The 18,721-nt window shown below is 48.6% G+C and overlaps 1 protein-coding gene across 1 annotated transcript in view; it reads right to left on the bottom strand.

Annotated features, from left to right (window-relative positions):
• CNGB1 (cyclic nucleotide gated channel subunit beta 1) overlaps window positions 1-18,721 on the bottom strand; it is an 81,180-nt gene that overhangs the window by 1,451 nt on the left and 61,008 nt on the right. Inside the window, exons 27-33 of the mRNA XM_053554067.1 lie at window positions 17,356-17,497; window positions 16,470-16,629; window positions 15,411-15,508; window positions 15,233-15,316; window positions 11,932-12,050; window positions 11,545-11,691; window positions 3,697-3,916 (exon numbers count right to left, since the gene is read on the bottom strand). Coding sequence (XP_053410042.1) covers window positions 3,697-3,916; window positions 11,545-11,691; window positions 11,932-12,050; window positions 15,233-15,316; window positions 15,411-15,508; window positions 16,470-16,629; window positions 17,356-17,497 — 970 coding nt within the window. The remainder of the gene's footprint in view (window positions 1-3,696; window positions 3,917-11,544; window positions 11,692-11,931; window positions 12,051-15,232; window positions 15,317-15,410; window positions 15,509-16,469; window positions 16,630-17,355; window positions 17,498-18,721) is intronic.

The following is an 18,721-nucleotide window of genomic DNA, read 5'->3' on the forward strand; positions in this document are numbered from 1 at the left end:
CGTGAAGGAAACTGGAGCGGGTGCAGCTCCCACAGGAGGCATCGGAGTGGCCCTCAGCCACCCAAGACCCGTGCGAGGTGCCAGAAGTAAATTTAAAGTTTGAGCAGCCAGTGTGCTTGTGAGGAATGGAGACTCTCCCTCTGAAGTTTGCTCCAGTCACAGGGCCTTGAAGGAAGGGAGCAGAGGGGGACTCAAGATGCTCTTAGAACTCCAGGCAGCCCTGGGGACCTGCTGCTCCCTGTCTGGGTGTGTCTGCATGTTTTGGTGCAGCAGTTCCACCCTCCTTTTTCTACCCTAAAGTTTGACAAGGAACTTCCTAGGCAAGACGCTTAGTAGGTGACCATTACAGGACTTCCTGAAGCATCATGCTGTGAATGGAACCAGAATGGGACCTTGATGGAAGGCTAATAAAAGTGCTTTGTTGTATTCCAAATGCGCTTATAAAATGCATCCAAGGCATTCTGCTTGATCCTTACACCCCCATGCGGCACCTCTGAGTAATCTGCGTCTCAGAAAACTTGTTTGGCTTCCAATGGTTGCGGAGCTAGAAGGTGACAGAGCTTGGATTTGGACCTGTCTCAGGACTTCCTTTTTTTTTTTGACAGTCTCACCCTGTCATCCTGGATAGAGTGCCATGGCATCATCATAGCTCAGCAACCTCAAACTTTTGGGCTCAAGAAATCCTTTCACCTCAGGCAGGTACCACCACACCTGCCTAGTTTTTTTTCTATTTTGGCAGAGATGAGATCTTGCTCTTGCTCACCAGCCTGAGCTCAACTTCTGAGCTCAAGCAATCCACCTGCCTCAGCCTCCCAGAGTGCTGGGATTACAGGTGTGAGCCTCTGAGTCTCAGACTTCTAGTTAAGAGCTCCTAGCACTCTGCCATTCTGCCCTCTTGTTCTAAATTGGAGGGGAAATGCCTTTTATCAGAACACTCATGCAAATTTAATTCACATCTCAAAGCTGCCTCAGCAAAGGGCAAACACTTAGAAGCAACAACCCGGTTTCTGCTAAAACCTTTGACTCTACTGAGAGCACTATTGAAATTCACATCTATTCTGCTCTTCGCAGCAGCCGGGGCTAGAGACCCCAGCGTGACACTTTTTTTGTGTGTGTGCAGTTTTTGGCCGGAGCTGGGTTTGAACCTGCCACCTCTGGCATATGGGGCTGGCGCCCTACTCCTTTGAGCCACAGGTGCCACCCCAATGTGACACTTTGACCTTAACAGTTTGCAAGCCAGGCAGTCAGATCTTCCCTCAATTTAGGGCCATTGGTACTGTATCTGGAGAATGTTTTGGATCCCTAAGTGGCTTTGATGTCACTCACTAGACTCCTATTGTCAAACGACCTCTGGGTGGGTCCCCTGGGCTCTGACACCTACCTAGATTGAGAAAGAGGTTGCTCCCCTTCCTCAGTTCAAAGGAGCCCAACAGTCTAGACTGTTGCTCCCCCTCCAAAGAGCCCCCGCCACTGAGCCCCCGCCTAACCCGTCTCTCCTCCCTTTCCAGGCAGCCTTCCTAAAGGACAGTCATAAACAGACATAATTAGTGTAATCATTCTAATTGGCAAGCTTGGCTTTAGTCACAGAAAAAAGTCCCAGAACTAATTTTAATGTTCCCCTTGGATTTATGGGGGTGGAGGCAGTTGGCACTGTGCCTGTCTATGAGGTTTTCCCTTTCAAATATTTTAAATCATCACAGACACAATATTAACTATGAGAACGTCACTGTCATCTGAAGAAGGACCAACCTTGCTCCCCTTTCACCCTCTTTGACAGCACCAGGAATTTCCTTTTTAAAAAAATGTATACATATAATATATATATTTTATATATATATATATTTTGTATATATATAATATATATAAAAAGTCTCACTCTCTGGGCGGCGCCTGTGGCTCAGTGAGTAGGGCGCCGGCCCCATATGCCGAGGGTGGTGGGTTCAAAACCAGCCCCGGCCAAACTGCAACAAAAAAATAGCCGGGTGTTGTGGCGGGCGCCTGTAGTCCCAGCTGCTCGGGAGGCTGAGGCAAGAGAATCGCGTAAGCCCAAGAGTTAGAGGTTGCTGTGAGCCGTGTGACGCCACAGCACTCTACCCGAGGGCGGTACAGTGAGACTCTGTCTCTACAAAAAAAAATTAAAAAAAAAAAAAAAAAAAAGTCTCACTCTGTCATCCTGGGTAGAGTGCCTTAGTGTCATAGCTCACAGCAACCTCAAACTCCTGGGCTCAAGACATCCTCTTGCCCTCCCAAGTAGCTAGAACTACAGGTGCCTGTCACTGTGCCTGGTTAGTTTCTCTATTTTCAGTAGAGATGGGGTCTCACTCTTGCTCAGGCTGTTCTCAAACTCCTGGGCTTAAGCAATCCACTTGCCTCAGCCTCCCAGAGTGCTAAAATTACAGGCGTGAGCCACTGAACAGGTCCAAGACTTTCTTTCTTTTTTTTTGTTTTCAGTTGTTTGTTTTAGATAGAGTCTCACTCTGTCGCCCTGGGTGGGGTGCTATCGTATCATTGTGGCTCACAGCAGCCTCAAACTCTTGGGCTCAAGCGAACCTCCTGCCTCAGCCTCCCCAAGAAACTGGAACTACATGCACCTGCCGCTATTCCCATCTAGTTTTTCTATTTTTAGTAGAGACAAGGTCTTGCTCTTGCTCAGGCTGGTCTTGAAATCCTGAGCTCAAGTAATCAATCTGCCTTGGCTTCCCAGAGTGCTGGGATTACAGGCATGACCTTCTGTGCCTGGCCTGTGTTGTCCTGTTTGTTTGTTTGTTTGTTTTTGAGACAGTCTCACTATGTCACCCTCAGGAGAGTGCTGTGGCATCACAGCTCACAGCAACCTCAAACTCTTGGGCTCAAGCAATTCTCTTGCCTCAGCCTCCCAAGTAGCTGGGACTACAGGCACCTGCCACAAGCCACAACACCTGGCCATTTTTTGGTTGTAGTTATCATTGTTTGGCAGGCCCAGGCTGGATTAGAACTCTCCAGCTTCAGTGTATGTGGCTGGCACCCCAAGGACTTTCCTTTAGAGACCTTCCTCTCCCCTCCTGTACTCTCACTTTGGGCCAGGCCTGTGACCCAGGCCTCTCAGAGCACCACATTCCTCTGGCCACATTGAATGGGTCAGGAATTGGCATGTGGGCCCCCCAGTGGCAGTGAGTCCTGGGACTTTTGCTGGACTCACTGGGAAAGAGTATTTTCTGCTGGAATAACCACACAGGAGAATATAATCCTAGAACTCTCGGGACCTGCCAGGAAATGGAGCCCTAAGCAAAGGCAGCAGTGGTGATCGAACAGAACTAGTCCTGGGCTGTGCCTGTGGCTCGAGGAGTAGGGCGCCGGCCCCATATACCGGAGGTGGCGGGTTCAAACCCGGGGGACCACACATTGAGGTTTAGGGACTTTCCCCTCCTCCTTTCTACTAGTCAGGACTCATTTGATTGCCAGTTATAGGTTATAGGGTGTAAGCTCAAATTAGCTGGAGAAAATGGGAAACTGGGGTGGGGTGGGGTGGGGTCACGTGATGGGAAAGTGGCTCAAAAGCTCAAATGATGCCAACAGGACTAGTTCTCTCTCTCTCTCTCTCTCTCTCTCTCTCCGTCTTTTTTGCACCTCAATGTGTGGGCCACTCTCAGATGTCCCTCAGTTTTATCCCTGGATGTAACTGAAATGGGCAGGGCAGTGGGTTCCCACCCGCGTTACCTGTTCCAGCAGCTCCTGCTGTCTGGCGGCCGCCTCCAGCATGGCCAGTTCTTTCAGCCGAGCTCTGAGGTGGGCGAGCTGGCCTCCCTTCGCCCCCCTGCCACCCATCTTTCCTGTGGCAGCGAGGGCGGCATTGAAGAGCTTAGGGGTGCCGGCCCGGGGTGGAAGGATGAGCACGCTCTTCTCCTCCTTGGGTTTGTTGTTACTTCTCAGCATGCGCCTGCAAGAGAAAGGTGTCCACTGGGTGGCACCAGCCCCATACGCCAGAGGTGGCGGGTTCAAACCCAGCCCTGTCCACTTACATCACGGGCACACCCTGGGAGGAAGGAAAGTCTTATTTAAGGAGAACCCTTTACCCTGGAGTTGTTTGTGGAGGGCTTATTTTGCCCGATGATTTCTGAGTGCCTTTTCTGGGTCAAGCCTAGTGCTGAGTGCTTCATGCATAGCCCTTCAGGGAACGAGCAGAACAATTGAAATGAGGTTGGTCTTATTGTCTGCATCTTATAGATGAAGAAACTGAGGCTCAGAGAGGTGGAGTCCCTTGTTTGAGGTCATACAGGGAGGAAATTCTGAAGGGCATTTTAATATATGAACTCCTCTTGAGGATGAGTGAGACATGTAACTTGCTTTTAACCAATACAGTGTAACAAAGGATATCACTTGCATGAATATGTCACAGAGGATTGTGATCTCTGTCTTGCAAGGAGTCTCTCCCTTGCTGACATTGATGAAGGAAGCAGCCATTCTGGGGGAGCCCACATGTCAAGAACCTGAGGCTGGACCAGGTGCAGTGGCTCATGCCTGTAAACCTAGCACTCTGGGAGGCCCAGGGGGGTGGATTGCTTGCACTCAGGTGTCCATGACCAGCCTGAGCAAGAGCAAGACCCCCATCTCTACTAAAAGTAGAAAAACTAGCCGGGCATTGTGGTTGTCGCCTGTAGTCCCAGCTACTAGGGAGGCTGAAGCAAGAGGATCACTTGAGCCCAGGAGTTTGAAGTTGCTATGAGCTAGGCTGACACCATGGCACTCTAGCCTGGGCAAAAGAGTGAGATTCTATCTCAAAAAAGAACCTGATGCCAGCAACTAAGTAGGAATTGAGGCCCTCAGTCCTACACCTCAAGGAACTCAGTTTGACCAACAATCATGTGATCTTGGAGGTGGGTCCTTCCCCATCAAGATTTGAGATGAGGTCAGTTGTAGTGACTCACACCTATAATCCCAGAACTTTGGGAGGCCAAGACAGGAGGATCACTTGAGCCCAGGAGTTTGAGACAAGCCTGAGCAACATAGTAAGACCCTACTTCTACAAAAATAATAAAAATATTAGCCAGGTGTGGTGGTGGTACCTGTAGTCCCAGTTACTCAGGAGGCTGAGACTGGAGAGTTGCCTAAACTCAGGAATTCAAGGTTATAGTGAGCTATGATTGCACCATTGCACTCCAGCCTGGCAATAGACCAACTCTGTCTCTCTCTCTCTCTCTCTCTTTTTTTAAGATAGAGTCTCAAGCTGTCATCCCGGGTAGAGTGCTATGGAGTCACAGCTCACAGCAACCTCAAACTCTTGGGCTTAAGTGATTCTCTTGCCTCAGCTTCCCAAGTAGCTGGGACTACAGGCACCTGCCACAACGCTCAGCTATTTTTTTGTTGTAACTGTCATTGTCGTTTAGCTGGCCCAGGCTGGATTCGAACCCGCTGGCCTCAGTGCATATGGCCAGCACCGCAACCACTGTGCTACGGGCACCGAGCCAAGACTCTGTTTCTTAAAAAAAATAAAATAAAACAGGGTGGTGCTGTGGCTCAGTGAGTAGGGTGCTGGCCCCATATACCGAGAGTGGTGGGTTCAAGCCCAACCCTAGCCAAATTGCAACAATAAACAAATTAAGAAAAACAAAAACAAAGATATAAGATCCTGCTGTGGCCAATACCTTATGGAAGACCTAGCTGTCTCCATACTTTTGACCCAATTCTCACAAGTAGGTCTTATCATTCACCCTTATTTCCAAATGAAGATATGGAAGGAAGTCCAGAGGAGGCGAGTAATGTTCTCAAGGCTGCACAGCTAGGAAGTGGAATTCAAGCCCACAACTCTGACCCCAGCAACCTAGATCGTAATGATGTCAAAGCAACATCATGGCCATTATGTTCTTGGATGCTTGAAACACACCTGTGACATGGAAAACGGATTACTGTGGCTCTTAGAATTGGTAAAACTGAGGCTCAGGGTGGGGGAGTGACATGTGGCACTACATAACCAGCAAGTGGCAGAGGCAGAATTACCACCCAGAGCTAATTCGATGCACCACCCTGTTTCTCTAAATAAGGATAGAATTTTCCATCAAACAGAGGCTCAGCATTTTACAGGGAATGTTTCCCTGAGCCATGTGATGAGTAGTTTGGCTCAAGAACAAATGAATTTTGCCTGCAATCAGTGGGCCTAGACAACGAATGGGCAAATTCATTCATCGGGTTCCAACAAAACTTATTTGTTTAAAAATCAGGCCATTCTGGGGGTGGAGCCTGTGACTCAACAGAGTAGGGCGGAGGCCCCATATGCCAGAGGTGGCAGGTTCAAACCCAGCCCCGGCCAAAAACTGCAAAAAAAAAAAACAAAATAAAAACTCAGGCCATTCTTAGCTGCTCATCTAATCAGAGGCAATGGATTTAAATTGTGTATGTTGCTATTAACTGCCCAAGATTTGCATTTTCTAGCTGGGTTCCCCCAGGAGAACATAAACGTGCTAATTCATCAGAGGCCTCTTACACACCAGCCCAGCACTGGCCCTGCGTTATCTGAGTTCATAATTCACAGTGTGACAGTCCACAAGGCTTGGGGGAATGCTAAAATGACACAAAAAACTCGGTATTGGACTTTTGCTGATTGCTAATGGCTGTCTCCGTTTTGAAACATTAAGCTGGCTTCTGGGACATTTCCAGATTAGGGAAATTTATCCTCATGTTAAGATGATGTATCTTCCCTATAATTCGTGTAGAAGAATCACCCCTAGAGAAGCTGGAATGCATAAGACCTCTTCATCCTGTTTTTATCTTTATTTATCTATTTTTATTTTTATTTTATTTTGTTTATTATTATTATTATTATTTTTTGTGGTTTTTGGCCGGGGCTGGATTTGAACCCGCCACCTCCGGCATATGGGACCGGTGCCCTACTCCTTGAGCCACAGGCGCCGCCTATTTTTACTTTTTTAAGACAGAGTCTCACTATGTCGCTCTGGGTAGAGTGCCAAGATGTCATCATAGCTCACAGCAACCACACACTCTTGGGCTTGAGCAAGCCTCTTGCCTCAGCCCCCTGAATTACAGGTGCCCGCTGTGATGCCCAGCTAGTTTTACTATTTTTAGTAGAGATGGGGGTCTCCTTTTGCTCAGGTTGGTATCGAACAACTGAGCTAAATCAATTCACCCTCCATGACTTCCTAGAGTGCTAGTGTTAAAAACATGAACCACCACACCCAGCCTTCATCCCATTTTTATTTATTTATTTATTTTTTGAGACAGTCTCAAGCTGTCACCCTGGGTAGAATGCCATGGCATCCAAACTCATAGCAACCTCCAACTCTTGGGCTTAAGCGATTCTCTTGCCTCAGCTTCCCAAGTAGCTGGGACTACAGGTGCCCGCCACAACACCCAGCTATTTTTCTGTTGCAGTTGTCATTGTTGCTTAGCTGGCCCAGGCTGGGTTTGAACCACATAGGCTGGCGCCATAACCACTGTGCTACAGGCGATGAGCCCATCCCGTTTTTTAGAGCTGAGATCTGAGCACTTCACTTCTTTAGAGTCTCAGGTCCCCCATCTGTGAAAGGGGAGGGGATTTGAACAGAATCCCTCAGCAACTCGGATGTCTCTGGGCCCTGTGGTTCTCAGACAGTGTCTCTCCTTGGTTAGCAGAGCTCATACAGAATCCCCTGCCTTTCTGGTCAAGCCTGACTCCTGTCCCAGGCCCTCCATGCTGAAGGCCCGTTATCCCCACGTTTGCTCTCACCTTCTGCCTCCTTGGCCTCAGCCTTTTCCAATGTGGGGCCCACAGGCCCTGTAAGGAATGGGGACAGCCACACAGGGTCCCAGTTGATTTGCCAAACCTCACCTGACCCACCCAGCAGGATGGGTTGACAGCTACAAGCATGGCTTTCCTGAGCCTTATTCCTCTTGAAGGGAGCAGGAGGAGAGGATGGGGAGTCCTAGAGTCAGTTTCCAGACATAAGCAGTCAAATCTCCTGATTCACAGTAATTAGGTTCTGTAAGGTCCCTGGGAATGCTAAATTAACAGATACCAAAACATGGCGCCTAGGGGACATTCAGGGTCAGGCTTCGGCAAGCCTGTCATCACCACACTCATCATCACATTGATACACACACTTGTTTTATGCGTGTTTCTGTCTAAAGACATCTCATTTAATATATATTATTGTTTCATTAACACTGAACGCACAGCCAACTGCACTACAATTTGTGCTCGGGCAACGCTTATCTAACACACGTTTTCTGTGTCAGGCACATCACCGACTTCCTGGCTTAGGAAAACTAAGATCTCCAGCTCTTGAGGACCATTTTAAACAGTGACATCCCCAATAAAGTATGCAAATATGTGAAAAATGTGGTATTAAACAGACCACAAGAAAAGACACCTGTTTATAGCACAAAAGCAGAAGCAAGAAGGGCTTCAGCTGGGAACAGGCACTTGAGGCAGCTCGGATTATCGACCACTGTGCACTTCCACAAATGGCCACAGAAGCCCAGGAGGGCTGCAGTTGGGGTTACAAGTACATTTTAGTGAGGAGGCAAATTTGCAAATGTGGAGTCCCTGAGGAGGGAGGATCTACTTCACTTCCCTGTCCCTCGGGAAAGAAGGGGCTGGCATTTGGCTGATGTGATAAAAGGAAAGGGAGGGGAAAAAAACAGATATGTGGATTATAAGGGTTTCATCCCATTAAATTATAGAGACAATTTGGTAGATAAACGGGAGCAATGATCATTATTAACATGTCTTGAACTCTCCCAGATGCCAGGCACCCCTCTGGAGACATCCCTGCATAGTATTTAATCTTCACACCAGCAAAGTAGAGGGTTAGTACCTTTACTTTATATAGGAGAAAACTGAGACCAGAAAAGTTAAATAACTTCCCAAAGTCACACAATCAATACTATGTCACGTGGAAGGGATCTGAGCCCCATCAGTCCATCACTCTCCCATGTCTATTGTGAGTGGTCTGCTCCTGGCGCTCGATTTGAAACCTGATCTTAAGGGGGTGAAAGCAAAAATCAGCTTACAAAAATCATCTATTCCCCAACCATGAAAATTATACACATGGCAGCACTGTTTGTAATTGCAAAGTATTGGAAATCCCCTAAATGCCCATTCATAGGAAACACTCTACATCTGGGGAAAGGGATGAGGAAGTGGTCTGGGGACGGACAGAAAATGATTTCCAGGATTTAATGTCATGTGAAAAAAAAGCAAAGTACAAAAAGGAATCCATATCACTCTACCTTTTTGTGTAAAACACAAGGAGAAATAAGAAAATATTCTTATCCTGCAGAGATAGAATGGTCTGCTAGAAAAACAAAGAAAATATTCTTAGATCTGCCTCTATGTGCAAAAGTAAACACAGGAAGAAAAAGAAAAAAGCATAAGCTAGTGTGATTGGTCACCTATAAAGGGTGGGTGACAATGGGGGCAGGGGAAAGTTGGGACAATTCTGTAAGTAGGCCATTTTGTAGAGTTTGGCTTCTGGAGGTGTACATTTAATGCTTACACACTCAAAACAGCAACAAAAAATCAACAAGGATTAGTGAGTAGGAGGGGGAATCCCTAAAACAAATGGGGTGGTGCCTGTGGCTCAAGGAGTAGGGCACCAGACCCATATACCAGAGGTGGTGGGTTCAAACCCAGCCCCAGCCAAAAATTGCAAAAAAAGAAAAGAAAAGAAACCAACGAACCCAGCTGTATTTCACAATAACCACATGAAAGGGGAGGAAGATGAGAATGGATTCCAATCACTTTTAACGTACATACACCACACACGTCACACACACTCAGAAGACGAAAGAACTCTGTCAAATCTTGAACTCAGAAGAATTTTTTTCTTTTTTTACGGTGTGGGAATTCTGAAACTACTTTGTACTTCTCAGTGTTGGAGAAAGGATTTACCAGTATGGAAAGGGAGAAGATAAAGAACTCTGTGGTATTGGACTGAAATTGTTTCATAGACAGATTGATTAACAGGTAGATATGGATAGAAAAATCAATGTTGATATATATGTACATGTGCGTGTATAGTTGCGTATGTGTGTGAATACATATTTGTGTTTATCATAGATACGGGGGTGCTTATGGGTGTGTTTCATACTTTTGTCCCCTGAGAAGGCCTAGTTGCACCCCAGTAGCAATGAGTGCACCTAGGACTCAGATTTTGGTTTCTAAAACCATTCCCCACTCACAGGGATCAAGGCTCCCTGGAGAAATGGCCATTTCCAAGGATACAGCAGAGAAAGCACAAGATGAACCAGTGTTTCTTATTCCTTATTCTTCCTGTGTAAGCCCAGGAGTGCTAAAATTTGATGGAGTTATAACAAAGACTCCCAAGAGCCAGCTTGAACAGTTGTCCACTGGCCAAACTGGAACAATTTTGAGCATCAAAATAATGACTGTAACATAATAGTCATAGAATGAAGTAAATCTTTACTTATATAAATAGATAGATAAATAAACAGAGAAGGGAGAGAAGGAAAAGCTCTTCCTGACAGGTGACTGCTACCTAATAAATGTGGAATGAGGAGGTTAGAAAATTGACATTTTGCAACCCTCCCCGCAATCACTGATTTAGCAAGGAACCATGGATCATGCTACAAAATAGTGGGCGAAGGGCTCAGCACCTGTAGCTCAGCAGCTAGGGTGCCAGCCACATACACCGGAGCTGGCAGGTTTGAACCCGGCCTGGCCCTGCCAAACAACAATGACAACTACAACAACAAAAATAGCCAGGCGTTGTGGTGGGCACCTGTAGTCCCAGCTACTTGGGAGGTTGAGGTAAGAGACTGGCTTAAGCTCAAGAGTTTGAGGTTGCTGTGAGCTGTGACCCCACAGCACTCTACCAAGGGTGACATAGTGAGACTCTGTCTCAAAAAAAAAAAAATAGTGGGTGAAAGGTCAAAGGGGAATAAGACATCTATATTGTTTCAAACTGAATCCCCTCAAATTACTTATGAATTAGTAAGTAGTAACATTTCAATGCGGGCATCTTAACCAAATGATCACAGTCAAAATCACCAGTGTCAAGGGAAACCAGTGTCACATGGCTCTCCATACGCTCACTGAACAAGACATAACATTGCTTCCGAGTTATTCCTGCCAAAAATGCAGAATCTGCGGGTAATGACAAGGAAACGTCAAACTCAAATCGAGGGACATTGTACAAAATAACTGTGTGCTTGAATGACTTTGGTCTCTAAAGACAGAAAAAGGCTGAGAAGCTGTCCCAGATCAAGGGAGACTAAGAATGCCTGGCACTTTCACGCCATGTGTGACCCTGGAACTGAACCAGTGATGGAAAAGAAGAAAAACAAAGCTACTACTGGGACAATGAGCAAATCTTTTTTTTTTTTTTTTTTTGTGGTTTTTTTTTTTGGCTGGAGCTGGGTTTGAACCTGCCACCTCAGGCATATGGGACCGGCGCCCTACTCCTTGAGCCACAGGCACCACCCCAATGAGCAAATCTTCAGGTGGATTATGGGTGCAATAGAACAGCATTGTTTCAATCCTACATTTACCGATTTTGGGAGAAAGTCCTTGTCTTTAGCGATCTCTTTTTAAATGACAATAAAGTTACCCACCTGGCCTTCTTCCGGAGTAACTTCTGAGACTCAGGATAATGCACCAAAATTTCATTCAGGTCCTTCTTGTCCAGAATGAACAGGTTGGTAAACCCGTGGGCCACCACGTTGGCCGTGCGCCGGTTCCCTCCCCCAACAGCCAGCAAGCTGGGCAGAGAAGAAAGGGGTGTGGTTGCAGAGGCTGTGGTTTTGACCGCATTCCGGTCTTTATCTTCACCCCCTGTGCAAGGTTGGGCCCCACGCAGGGCAAAGCTTGCCCCCCATTCATCAGCAGGCACCAGTGCTAATCCACAGCTTCCTCAGTTCCTCCCACAGGCCACCCCCCTGCCCAGTCCTCTTCCCCAGCCTTGGCCAGGGCCCCTCATCTTACCCCAGCTCCCCTCTGACCTTATCTCTCCAAACACAGATCCAGCTTTTAGGGTCACCAGCACAGCCTTCCCATCGGGGCCTCCCAAAACCTGCACCTGCCCTGCTTGGATGATGTACATTTCACGCCCGATCTCCCCCTGAAATAGAGAAGGGGTGACTTCTGCTCATTTCCCAAACCCACCAGACAAGCAGCAATCACTGGGCCGGGAGGCTGGCGGTCCAGCAAGGAGGAACCTGGGCTGTGCTCTGGCCCTCCTGCCACAATGTGGTGTGTGGTATGGGGCCATCCCTTTCCTCCCGAGCCTGTCTCCTCACCTGTGCACTGGGAGGAGTGAACACCCTTTGCCCTGCCAAACTCACAGGGTCATGGTGGGGATTTAGTGGTGGCAGGAATGGAAAGTGCGAGTTCACCTGGGAGGTGCAAGTGTATTCTGCAAATCTCCCCCTAGACCAGTGATTTTCAACTGGTGTGCTGTACGAGGATCTTAGACGTGCCATGAAATTTCTAAAGATCATTAATTAAATTATTTTCAAGAGAAGTTAAAAGCACAGTAAGTATATTCTTTTACTTAGTTATTTTGACATAAGAGTCTAACTCTGTCACTCTAGGGTTGAGTGCTGTGGCATCATCACAGCTCACAGTAACCTCAAACTCTTGGGCTCAAGCAATCTTCATGCCTCAGCTTGCCAAGTAGCTGGGACTATAGGCACCCACCACCCCAATACCCAGATAATTTTCTATTTTTATTAGAGATGGGGTCTCAAACTCCTGAGCTCCAGCAATCCATCCACTTTGGCCTCCCAGAGTTTTAGGATTACAGGTATGAGCCACCACACCCAGCCTTCACTCTTTTTTTTTGGTCAACATAATGTAAGTGTGCCATGGAAGTTTACCTATAGGGTCAAGTGTGCCCTGAGATAAAAAGGTTGAAAAACACTGAACTAGACCCACTGACGGTACAAACTAATACCCATGCCTAGCCCATATCAGGAACTTGGTAAGCCCTTGCTGACTGCAGTAGGAATGATAACAGCAACAGTGATAAAATCCAACACGTCTGTACCAGGCACTGGTCTAATTGCTTTACATGATTATACCTCCTTAATCCCCAGCAAGCCTCCGAGGCAGGATTATGCTTTGCTCAAGGTCACAAATTTAGGATGAGGCAGAGCGGGATTTGAACCCAGACAGTCTGGTCCTAGAGTTCATGGCTGCTATGGGCTGAATTGTGTCCCCTGCCTCCAAATTTATATGTTGAAATCCTAATCCCCAGTACCCCTGAATGCAACATTTTTGGTAATAGAGTCATTGCCAATGTCATTGCTCAAATTAAGATGAAGTCATCCTGAAGTAGGGCGGGCCCCAGTGCAATATGGCTGGTGTCCTATAAAAAGGGAAATTTGGACGCAGAGACAAGCATGGAGGGAGATGATGTCAGGAAACAGAGAAGCAGCCAGCTAGAGAGAGGCCATTCAATTTGTGGTATGTGTACATTTGTGGCATAATGGCAAACTAACGCAATGGTCTTGATCCCAAATTAAACAGAATGAATGAATGAATTGCTTGGGACTGCAATCAGAAACACCCAGCCTGCCATATGCCTTCCAATCCTCATGGTCTCAGAGGCCTGCTACCCGTCAGTCATCCTGGCAGAGACCTGACCACAGAAGAGGTCCACAGAAAATATAATAAATAAAATATTCTTTTAAAGGCTGCTACTCCGTTACACTTGTGATTTTTCAGCAAACGTTCCCTGAGCATCTCAAACGTGCATGGCCCTCTTAACAAATAAGAGGGAAGTTTCATCTCCCTGTTTCCGTGGTCAGTGTCACACCTGTGAGAAGGGTAAGGCAACCCTCACCTCTCTAACCACCTCCGGAGGCATCTTAAGAGAGATTGTTGCAGAGCTAGACCAGACAGCAGAGGGCGCCCTTCACACACGTTCACAGAGTGCTCACTGTAACTTGCGGACTCCCCGCCCAGCACCTGATTCCCCTTTTCTCATCTAAAGCAAACTCTACCTCACCCACAAGGATGGCAGCAACAGCACCTGCATCTCCTCTGTGCCAGGTGTGGAGTCAAACTCTGTATGCACATCTTATTCAATCCTCACAACCACCCCATCAGGGAGGGCCTGTCAAGATCCTCACTTTACCCATGAGAAGAGCAGGACTCAGAGAGGGCAAGCCACTTGCCTGTGGTTACACAGCTAAGAAGTGGTTCCAATGTCAGACAGATCACGCTGTTCTTCCCAGACCTTAGCCTTACTAAGACTGCAGCTTTAAATTCTCAACCCTCTGTAGCATCCTTTTTCCTTGTTCCCCCACCTCTCTGCTTCTAGCAACCTCACTGCTGTTGCGCAATATTTTCATCCCTGTTCTCACACACAGCCCTTTTAACAGCTCTATACCAGAGGACTGAGACCTGGGTTTCTGCCCCTGCCCTCCCCTCACCCACTGAGTGACTTTGGCCTCACTTTGAATCCCAAGGACAGGGAGCAGAAAGGGGTCTAATCATAGTTGTTCTAGGATCAATGGGTGATGCCAGGCAGTGCCGGAAGCCTGGTATAGGGCAGTGGGGAGTGGTGAGGTCTGTGGCATCAGGAGAAGGCCCTACCCAGGCAACCCTTCCCGCACTCCAGCTGACTCTTGCTATTTGGAAAACTGGGACCCCAGTATAAACAGATCTTCTGTTTTCAGCCAGAGACTGGATTTTTATATGAAACTTTCCAATTTTTAAAGCTCGGGGACTAGTTCAACTTTTTTTTTTTTTTTTTTTTATTGTTGGGGATTCATTGAGGGTACAATAAGCCAGTTACACTGATTGCAATTGTTAGGTAAAGTCCCTCTTGCAATCATGTCTTGTCAACTTTTTTTTTAAAGATTAGAAAAAAACGCACAAAATATCTGAGGGCTGGATCCTCCCCAAGGGGCACAAGTTTGCAACCTTTGACTTTGGCCCACTCCTCTCCTGATGGGAAGAGATCCTAAAAGCAGTCCCACCTACACAGTCAAGGCCCTGCCCCTCTTCAGGGTCCTCACTTAACCTTTTTGTAAGGTGGGGTTCCTCATCCTAGCCCCCATGGTCACGTGTGGAGAGAGCTGGGGGAATTGCTCTGGAAAGCCCAAGGCACGTTTGTGTTCACCGCCTGGAATTGGAGAAGGCCTCCTAATCTGCTATGGGTCAGGTCACTGGTGCACGGAGCTGAAGGCACCCTTCTCAGTTCCAACAATCCCACTATGACCTGGGCTTGCAAACCTCACTGGGCCTTCACAGGCGCCCCCTACAGCCCAGCGCCTTGCAAGGCAGCTGCCTCACCTTCTTGCACACGTAGTCGTTGGGCAAGTAGACAACAGAGCGAAGCCTCTTCAGCATGTCAAAGATCATCTGCCGGTCACAGCCCTGCTCCAAAAAGAGGGAAAAGGGATTCTGTTTAGGGGGAGATGGGGCTTGGAGCCCCGCAGAGCCCCCAGGGTGAGGTCACAGGCAGGTGTACCTGAAAGAGCGCCACCTTGCTCACAATGTTGTAGTTCACATCAATGGCAAGGTCCAGCCGCATCTTGTCTGGAAGCTGCACCATCAACTCAGACTCATCTGTGAACGAGACCTGGCAAGGATCACCAGCGAGCCGAGATCCTCCCCACGCACACATTCAGGCCAAGTCCCCACTGATCTGGCTCACCTGGACACACCATCCCCCTGCCACGTGGAACCATCTAGATGTGGAAAGAGCCTCTCTCACGGCCAGGCCACTGCCAGGAACAGCCCCGTGCACTTCCCTAACTCCTACTCATTCTTCAGAACCAGCACTATCGTCACCTCCTCCTGGAAGCCTTCCCTGATCTCTCCCACCCAGCTCCTGTGATAGCAGCCCCTGTGCTCTAGCACTTATCACACCCTTTAAGGCAATTGTTGATGATCTGTCTTCCCCACTCACACTCTGAAAACATTAGCAGGAGCTAGTTATCAAGCACTTCTTTGAGCCGGGCACTTCTTTGCATGGTGTTTTACAAAACGTATTTTATTAAACCCAAGAACCCAAGAGCTACCCACTACTATGATCGCTACTTTATAGACGAGGAAGAGGCAGTGGCTTGCCCACAGCCACACAGCATAGGGGATGGAGTCACGATCCTACCTGAGCTGTGTGGCTCTAGAGCCTGCTTTGGGGGAACAGGGGCCTACTGTGCCCACAGGAGAAAGACAGAATAGGTAAGGGGGAGGGAGGGAGAGAGAGAAAATAAGGGGGGCAGTCTTCTTTCTCTCCTGACTTAAACTGTACTTCAATCTTCACTGGGGATGCACTTTGGGGTGGGTGAAAGAGCTGGGCAGACACCCGGAAGACAAGCCCCACATTCTTCAGAGATCTTGAGCTGGCCAGCTTGGGACACATCACAGGCCTCACTAGGCCCCTCTCACATAAACCTTAGGGCCACAACCAAGAGAAGGCCCCACTACTCAGGGCCTCAAAGACACAGAGGACGAAGGAGGCCCCTGAAGGCCCGGCACCGGACAATGAGAGCTGGTGGGGGGGCGGGTGTGTGGCCATTCTTACCCAGCATGCCTTGTGACTGCCAGGTGTACTCGTACCAGGTCTTGACACGGTTCTGCACGGACTTGGGGATCTTGTAGAAATTCATGTACTTCACTGTGCTGTCCATGCAGCTGCGGTAGTAGGTCTGTCCCGCGGTGGCGGCCCCCACCACGTCTCTCATCTGGGGGAAAAGGTTAAGCGAGGTCAAGGAAGCCAGTGGGCCAGAGAGGGGCTGTATGTCAGCTTACACAGACCAGGAGCAGGTGATGGTGGAGGGGATGGGGGGCCTGCGGGTGATGGTGGAGGGGATGGGGGGCCTGCAGGTTGGGAGAGTGGAAGAAACATGTCTGTGCACAGAGAAGGTTTTCCTGACACGGGAGGGAGAGTGAGGTGGCCGGCCCCTGGGTTGGCTTCAGTTCCACCAGCTGAAGGGGACACCTTGCTGGGCTGGGCTGATTCTGGTACCTCATGACCCCTCAGTGCCAGCATCCACTTTGTCTAATGCTAGAGGAAATGTGGACCCAGCCGTACTGTTCCTCGGGGTGGTGCCCTTCTAAGGCAACTTGGATAACCCCCAGGTGTCACTTCATGCACTGACCGAGATAAAAGATGCTTCCCCAGGGGTTTCTCTCAAAGCAGCAGCCGAAATCCTCAGCCTTTGCAGAAAACCCTTCAGCTCAGCTCATGCAGGGACCCCAAAGGGACCAACATTTCAAATGGAAACGACCTCGGGGGGGAGAGGGACCTAGGCACCCACAACCTGCAGGGCCCAGGTCCTGACTCCCAGGCCAGTGCTCTTTCCCAGGCTTAGTCCAAAAGGAGGAAGCACAGGGATGACATTTCTGGCAGTGGCAGGTGGTTTCCTGCAGTCAGGGAGGGTGGGAAGCCAGGCTGGTGTCCCAGCTACCTGTCCGATCATCACAGAGAAAGCAAAGACACCCGTGAAATAGTTCAGCAGCTGGAAGACGATTTCAAAGATCGTCCTGGGGTCTGGCAACCCACCAATGGTGATGAGGGTCTTCACAGCCCAGTAGTAACAGCGAATGTAACTGGAGAGGGAAGAGAAAAAGCACGTCGGTCATCACAGGGTCATCACAGGCCCTGATCTGCTGACCCTGGGTGGCAGACCCCTCAGATGGAGGCATAACGTGCAAAAGGGAGAGGCCCTTTCCAGCTCATAAACGCAAGAAAAACCCTCTCACAAGCACAGAGCATGCTGCAAACGGTTTGCAAGGTCTCCTGACACCTGATGCCTGGGCTCCTTCGGTGTTCCTTTAATTTACACTATCTTTTCCTTTGCTATTCCCAGTTGTGTTGGTTCATGGAAAGCAAGAGAGCCATCAGAGATGGAAGATACCTTGAGGATCAACTTTTCTGACCCTCTCCCTTGTCCAACTATTTTCCAGACAGTGAAACTGAGGCCCCCAAAGGGAAAGGGAACACCCATGGTCACCAGCTGGCAACTCCCAAAGTGGGGACTAGAACCCAGGGCACAGTTTCTGAGCTGTCATCCCACTATCAGTCACCCCCTGACACAGGCTTGTGAACCTTCAACAAGGGAGGTATGGGTGACAGGGTCCTACTGTGTGGTGAAAGGATAGGAAGTGTCCCAAATGATGCCTGTGCTCTGAGTGTGTTTCCCAAGGGCTGGGAGGCAGACACAGGGTTGACAGCTGGGCTGTAAGAATTTTGCATCGCTAATGGCCACACCCCAGGGTGAGGCAGGGAGCACCTGAGGTGACTAACTCTCCATTGAACCCTTCCTTCCTCCTCCTCCTCTTCACTATGACTCAGTGAAGTGCCCACTGTGGCCTGGCACCAGGAAAGCCACTCAGCCACATCTACCCTTCACAGTTACTTCTTTAGGGTATGAGTTGCATTTTCAGCCCCCCCTTTTTTTCTTTCTTTTTTCTTTTTTTTTTGTTAAATCGTAGCTGTGTACATTAGTGCAATCAAGGGGCAAAATGTGTTGGTTTCATATACAATCTGAAATATTCTCATCAAACTGTTCAACGTAGCCTTCATGGCATTTTCTTTTTCAGCCCCATTTTGCAGGTGAAAAAACTGAGGCCCAAAAAAGAGAAGTGACCTGTGTACTGCTGGTAGGTGACAGCTTCAGGAGTCAGGCCTGGGCCTCCTTGTCCCTAAAGCCTGTCCTCTGGTTCTCCAGGCCTGCCCTGGTCCTCACCCCACGCCTGCCCTGGTCCTCACCCCACGCCTCCACACACTGGGCTAGAGTGCCACGGTGTCAGCCTATCTCACAGCAACCTCAG

The sequence above is a fragment of the Nycticebus coucang genome, chromosome 2 (assembly GCF_027406575.1).
Source record: "Nycticebus coucang isolate mNycCou1 chromosome 2, mNycCou1.pri, whole genome shotgun sequence".
Classification (NCBI taxonomy): domain Eukaryota; kingdom Metazoa; phylum Chordata; class Mammalia; order Primates; family Lorisidae; genus Nycticebus; species Nycticebus coucang.